The following is a 7,348-nucleotide window of genomic DNA, read 5'->3' as shown; positions in this document are numbered from 1 at the left end:
TCCAAGTATTTTTTATATTTTATGCATGTTTTGTCTATGTTTTATCCAAATTTTTTTTTATATTTTATTTATGTTATGTCCAAAAAATTTTTTATATTTATCCATGTTTTGTCGAAATAATTTTTTATATTTTATCCATGTTTTGTCCAAATAATTTTTTATATTTTATCCATGTTTAGTCTATATTTTGTCAAATTTTTTTAAAAAATTTATTTTATGTTTTGTTCAAATATTTTTTTATATTTTATTCATGTTTTGTCGAAATAGTTTTTTTTATATTTTATCCATTTTTTGTCCAAACATTTATTTATATTTTATTCATGTTTTGTCTATGTTTTGTCCAAAATATTTTTTATATTTTATCCATGTTTAGACTAAAAAAATGTTTATATTTTATTCATGTTTTGTCGAAATATTTTTTATGTTTTATTCAAATAATTTCTCATGTTTTTTCATCTCTTGTCCATGTCTGTCCTAGTAGCGGGTCATTTTTGGTCCCAACAATACAACAAAATTTTTCACTGGGTCAAAGTGACCTATAAGTTAACAAGGGCGCTACCCAACTGTGCCACTGCTTCAACTTACTAATTATAACTTCCATAAAAACTAATTATAACTTCCAAATAGGTTTTTGAAAGTCGATACACAATCCATGCTTTGTAGTATTTTATTTACATCGAAAATGGCCGCTTACACTTTAACAAATACATAACAGCAGCATCGTAAAGTTAGTAATGTACATTAATTTCCAGTATAATTGTAATGGTTTGTCCTTTCATATATAGACGAAACATTGTTTCGGGCAAATCTTGCAGATTCTTGTTGAATCTCTGGTTAAGAATCTTCATCATTGGATTCCTGTTAGAACATATTTGATTCAGTTTTCAATAATTTTATACAATATTTTATAAATATCTCACATTTCAATCACCACAAATTTCACGATCAGTTTTAATTTCATTAAAAAATTAAAATTTTTTTTTTTTAATTATTTTTTTAAATTCATATAATAATTAATTTCATAAAACTCAATTTTATAATTTTAAATTTCATATAATAATTAATTTCATGAAACTTCTTTTAAAATTTTTAATTTCGTATAATAATTAATTCCATAAAACTTATTTCATAATTTTTAGTTTCATAAAATAATTTATTTTATAAAACTCAATTTATAATTTTTAATTTCATAAAACTTATTTTATGATTTTATATGAATTGGACTGATCACATATTTCATGATCATGAATTGTAATCATGTGAAAACTCCACCTCATAATATCGGTCATAATGATGTTTCTCATGAATTACAACTTAATATTTCATATAAAATACAATGATACTTTTCATATAAATTTCAGAAATCACCAAACTTTATGATCATGAAACAGTTCCCTGTGAAAACTCACCTTATAATTAGAGTCATATGACATTTCACATGAATTACTAATATTTCATAATTTTACCATTCACAAATTTCATGATCATGAATTATTTTTCCTGTGAAAACTCATCCCATAATTTTATCACTATGATATTTCAAATAAATTATCATGATATTTTTATATGGATTTCACTAATCACAAATCATGGTATTTCACGAGTTACTTTAACATTGCATATAAATTTCACCAAGCACAAATTTCACGATCATGAAATAATTTCACATGAACAACTAATATTTCATATAAATTTCACTAATGAAAAGTTTCATGAAATAAATTCTCGTGAAACTTACCTCATAATTTGAGTCATCATCCCCATCGTCATCATCCGAGATCACTTTCCTCCTGCTCCCACTCTTCCTCTTCTTTGGAGCTTCCTGCTCCTCCTTGGAGAGTCTTATCTTCACTCTGAGAGCTAAAAAATATAAAAAAAATTGAAAAAACAAAGAAAAACTTTCTATAAAAGTTACAAATATACACACAAATTGCATAAAAATTTTAATTACACCCAGAAAAACTAAAAAAATAGCAAAAATTGAATAAAATTTCTTACGCTCATCATCAGAATCCCTTTCATCATCGCTGCCCTGTGGCGACACCGAGTGTCTCGTTGCTCGACTATCCTCGTCAGCGATGTTGATCGAGTCATCATTATCCGATGGATCGGGAGGAAGAGTGTCGCTCTTCTCCAGCATTTCACGAGCGTAAGTGAAGACGGTGTTCAGTTTAATTGAGTCTTCGAAGATCTGAAAAGAATTTGAAACGGCTAAAATAAAAAGGTGAATAAAAAACAGTTTAACAAGTTGCATAAAAATTCTAATTAGAAAAAATCTGTATATGTTAACATTCTTAAAAAACTTTTTTTTTAATAAAATCATAAAAATATTTTTACAGAATTTTATTAAGAGAAAGTTAAAATATAAAAACATGTAAATCATCAACTCACCAGTGACCCTTCTACGTTATATGTTTGTGTGTTCAGACACATCTGTTGAAAATCACGTTCCAGATCATCAAAACTTCGATATTTATGAAGTTTGATTCTCTCTCGGATCTTCCGGATGTCCACCGGTCTTTTGATCATCTCGTAATAATCCGGAAGCTCTTTACGAGCCGGAAGTTGGAGGAAGGGATCGCTTAATCTTCTTCCAGTGCTAAGGAAGAAGAGAATTTTCCTTTTTTACTCTTTTTTTTTCTAATTTTTTCTAATCTGTTTTTTTGTCTTTTTTTAATCAATAATTTAGGTTTTTATTAAGTTAAAACACAAAAAAATTATCATCAGAAAAATGCATTAAATCAGTTGTTGCATTTTTCTACCTGTCAGTATACTTGATCACATGATCAATGATGCGTTTCATCTGCTTTGTTAACTTCGGTGGATTGGGTGTTGGTTTCTCCATTGGGGGGCGCCCTCGCTTTTTCTTCACGGACGATGGTCCAGCTTAAAATATTTTGAAGTTTTTATTTTTATTAACATATTTAAAAAAACTGCATTATTTGGTCTGCTCCATATTACAACACACAAAAATTGAATAAAACGACATTGCATTTGTAATATACTATATATGTTGTATATAAATACTAAAATTTCAATACACAAAAAGAAAATAATTAATATACAAAGAGGTTAAAAATATCATTCTCTTTACATTGCTTTACGAACAATATGAAATATTACGCTTATAAGATATAGGATATTTCTATACTTAGCAGATTTTGCATCCCATAATAAATAAATCTTAACACACGAATACATAAATATGTAATAGACAAACAGGTCCAAAACAACATTCTTTTTCACCACTTTACAAACAGTATGAAATATTACACGCACGTATAAGAATTGGCTTCCCCTAAAAACTAAATCTTACCTTTATCCTCCTCCTCTCCTCTCCTCCTCTTTCTTTGTTTCTTGTATCTCTTTTGCTCTTCCAGTTCATCCACATCTACCCCATCTTCAACGGCCTAAAATGTCAAAATTTTTTGTTTTGTTTTTTTCTGTGCTTTTTTAAATTGTTTTTAATTGTCAAATAAATTATCAAAAATATTAGTTTTGTAATGATATGTTGTAATGATGGGTTCGTATGGTACTTTACTATTTTATATTTTCATGATCTTTATGTTTTGCGTGAACCGTTGTGTTTTTAAGAGTCGATCGCATGGTTTTGTTACGTGACATTCAGTTTCCCCTTGGTTGTGTTATCGTGTGCACGGGCCGATTGGCAATACAAGATATAAAACGTTACAGTTTTTTCCAAATAATAGTTTTAATAGTCAAATTTTTATTTAAATAATTTTTAACTAAAAATTGTTATTAAAAACTTACGTAACAAACAATAGAGTAATAAAAAATATTTAAATAAAAATCATTCGACTATTTAAAATGTTATTTGTAAAGAATTTATTATTTTTGATAATTTATTTGGCAACTATAAACAATTACACAAAAAAAAGATAAAACAATAAAAAAAGATAAAAAATATAAATATAAAAAATATACCCAAGCCCTTACCCTCAGCCATTCTTTATCAGTAAGTGACTCGCTATAATCGACCTCTTTCCTCACTCTTGATCCTCTTCCAAAGAGCTTGTCATCCGCTTCCTCTTGTGTGAGTCGCTCTACATCATCAGCGGATGCGAGGAGCCAAGATGGGAGCTCATCCTGTGGATGTGAGAAGATTTAAGAATTGCTCACGAATGAGTCAATGAATGGATTTAACTTTTTTTGTCTATCAGGGCAACAACAGTCGGATGGTACAACCACCATGTCATGGCGCCGGTATAAGTGAGACGAACATATTCAAGACGTACTAGTTAATATATACACCATGTGCGTCCATTATATTAAATTAGCCATATCATAACTTGACAAACTGCATGAGGTGCCAATCAAAATAATAAAACATATGTGTCAATCATATAACACAAGTACACACTCATGGTATAACTCGACAGCCAGAATAAGCTGGTAAATAGAATGAAAACATGTCTGTCCGATGTATAATGCAAATACAAATCCATATTATAACTAGACAGTGAGCATGAGGTGTATAATTCGACAACTCACATAACTGTCAATCAGCTTATGACGTATTATTCCAAACAACAACAATTACCTCACCAACGTAAAATAACATTAAAGCGTCAATCAAAACAACAAACACATTCCACCTCTTCCATGAGCCGAGGTTTTCGATTTGGATCTCTCGCCTCCGTTCTTCTTCGATCGATGTCCATTTGTTGGAAGGAATCGAACTCGTGTTCCGTTCGTGCGATCATCTGGTTGAGTGTCTCATCATCGTGAACCTCATCTTCATCCTGGTGATTATATCATGAGATCATATGATTTTGCGTGAGAGTCATGATACAAAAAAGACGAATTGCAAAATGTTTGAAAAATCATATGATTTACAAGATGCTTTTTTTAGAATGTATATTTGAAATGGTCATCATGATATGGTTATGACCCTTATGATTTTTTGCTAAGCTACTGCTGCTGCTATGAGAACAATTTCATAATATAAGTCATGACCATATCATGATGATGTTTACAATCATATAATTATAAAAGCAATCACCATAATTCATGAATATATTTTCATGAAACTCATGATATTTCATGAAATGAGTCGTGATCATATCATGATAACGTTCACAATCATATTCACATAAAAACAGCAAACCTCATCAGTCGTGCTTCGTTGAACAAGTTCGAACAACTTAGCTCTCCGCTGACTCCCAGTGGATTTCTGGTCGAACATACCAGCTTGAATAACTTTCTCGTCAACATTTAACTTGTACCTGGTGGAAAATAACAATAGAAATTATATTTTAATTGATAAATGCTTTGTTTTACAGTTTTTATTAAAAAATATTATTCCTTTAATTATGAAATAAATTTTGTTAACATTTAATTTTTAAATTATATTCTTTTATATTAAAAAAAATGGAAACATTTAATAAAAACTCACGAAAAACATAACTACACAATTACTAAAATTACCAATAATTACAACAATTATTACAATAAAACGCTTTTAATATCATAAGACACCTGGCAGCAGCGAGAATTTTTTCTTCCACAGAGCTGACGGTCATGAGACGTAACACTCGGACTTCGTTAGTTTGGCCAATCCTATGCGCTCTGTCTTGCGCTTGAATGTCCTGGAGATTAAATGAACTTGTGTTGACAAAAATGACAGTGGAGTAATTACCAACCGCTTTACAAGTAAGTGCAGAATTAAATGAAGAAAAAAGCTCTTTTTTGTTAGGAAAAACTTGTTTTTTTAATGTGTTTTTTATGGAAATACACCCTTACTATTTTTTACCTCTTTTCCCTTTTTTCGAATCAATAAAAAATCTCATTATTTGACCACCAAATTTTTTATCAAATTACAAAAATTAAGTATTTTTTTAAATTTTTTCAATCTTCCACCTGATGAGGATTCCAATCACTGTCATAAATGATGACGGTGTCGGCAGACTGAAGATTGAGTCCGAGTCCTCCAGCTCTTGTTGAGAGGAGGAAGATGAAAATATCGGAGTTTGGAGCGTTGAACTTCTGCAACATCAAACCTCGATCGTCAGCTTTCGTTGATCCGTCCAGTCGTAAGTACTTGTGACCTAATAATGGGAGTTGCAAAAAGTATCAAAAAAATTGAGTTTAAAATTGAAAACATATATAAAAATTAAAAATTACTTATTCTTAAAAAATATCAAAAATTAAAAAACATATTGTGGGAAAACAATTCAAACACATTTGTTGGTGCATAACAATCATAAAAACAAAAATTTGTCGGTCCATTAAGTCGTACTTATACCCTAATATTGAGGTTAACAAGTTATAATATCAACAAAAAAATCACAAAATAAAAAATTAGAATACATTTTGTTAATATGGCCAATTCATTGCTTTTTTGTCACAGTTTCTTTATCATAAAAAAACTTAAAATAAATTACTCAATCCTAAACTTGCCTATTAAAATAAACCTATTCTAGAAAAATCCTAGAAGGGACCTAGACAGGTATGGAAGACTAAAATAAAAAAAAAACGAAAAATTATAAATCTTGAAATCCTGTATCATCACTGACCTCTATAAGCAAAATAATCTTCTAATATCGTCATGGTTGACGTCATTTGACAAAACAGCAGCACCCGGTGGTTGTATTTCTTCAACTTTGGCAACACTCGATCGAGCAACTCGAACTTACCGCATACACGGTACAGGTCTGGCCTAAATATTAACAAAAAATTGTCGATTTTGGAATTTAAAATTTGATTTTTGGACTTTTTTAGATTTGGTAATATCGCCCACACCCTATTTATATGATAAAGTGGGAATTTTAGGTTTGATTTATTAGGTAGTCAACAAAAATAATAAATACACAAAACACTTTATTTTTGTGAAAAGAATTCAATTATTGTGAAACTAGGAGCACAGACAGGGTGCAATGTTCTTAAACATTTATGTTTTATATGCAAGTGCAACACCTTTACACCCCTAAAAATGGTTGGTGGTAAAATATGAAAAAAGCAAGTTAAAAACATCAGAAAACTTTACCTTTTACCCAATTCCGTTTTAACTTTTCATTTTTAATTGTAAAAATATGAAAAAAGAGTTAAACCCCACATATTTATAGGGCAAGGAATATGGAGTTCTTACCCGGTCACAATACCACCGGGTATTTGAAGAAACTCAGCCATAGATTCTTCAATATGTCTGAACATGAATGGATGGTTGCATATCTTCCGTAGCTGCATGATCGTGTTCATCAAAGCTTTTGCTCCTCCTTTACCTTGCTTCCCTGTGGATGAGGACGCAACATTGGATGCAGGCTTAATAAAAATCAGATTATTCGGGACATAAAATTGGGTCCTAAAGTATTACCTGTAGTAATTTAAT

At 30.0% G+C, this 7,348-nt stretch overlaps 1 protein-coding gene across 1 annotated transcript in view; it reads right to left on the bottom strand.

Moving 5' to 3' along the window:
* Positions 1-651: 651 nt before the first annotated feature.
* LOC100180321 (probable global transcription activator SNF2L2) overlaps positions 652-7,348 on the bottom strand; it is a 13,907-nt gene continuing 7,210 nt past the window's right edge. Inside the window, exons 18-30 of the mRNA XM_026839042.1 lie at positions 7,109-7,312; positions 6,537-6,679; positions 5,881-6,068; positions 5,500-5,609; positions 5,129-5,246; positions 4,617-4,763; positions 3,958-4,107; positions 3,317-3,410; positions 2,763-2,886; positions 2,392-2,599; positions 1,999-2,191; positions 1,739-1,860; positions 652-858 (exon numbers count right to left, since the gene is read on the bottom strand). Coding sequence (XP_026694843.1) covers positions 835-858; positions 1,739-1,860; positions 1,999-2,191; positions 2,392-2,599; positions 2,763-2,886; positions 3,317-3,410; positions 3,958-4,107; positions 4,617-4,763; positions 5,129-5,246; positions 5,500-5,609; positions 5,881-6,068; positions 6,537-6,679; positions 7,109-7,312 — 1,825 coding nt within the window. The 3' untranslated portion in view covers positions 652-834. The remainder of the gene's footprint in view (positions 859-1,738; positions 1,861-1,998; positions 2,192-2,391; positions 2,600-2,762; positions 2,887-3,316; positions 3,411-3,957; positions 4,108-4,616; positions 4,764-5,128; positions 5,247-5,499; positions 5,610-5,880; positions 6,069-6,536; positions 6,680-7,108; positions 7,313-7,348) is intronic.

The sequence above is a fragment of the Ciona intestinalis genome, unplaced genomic scaffold (assembly GCF_000224145.3).
Source record: "Ciona intestinalis unplaced genomic scaffold, KH HT000144.2, whole genome shotgun sequence".
Classification (NCBI taxonomy): Eukaryota; Metazoa; Chordata; class Ascidiacea; order Phlebobranchia; family Cionidae; genus Ciona; species Ciona intestinalis.
This window is presented reverse-complemented; position numbering and strand designations above follow the sequence as displayed.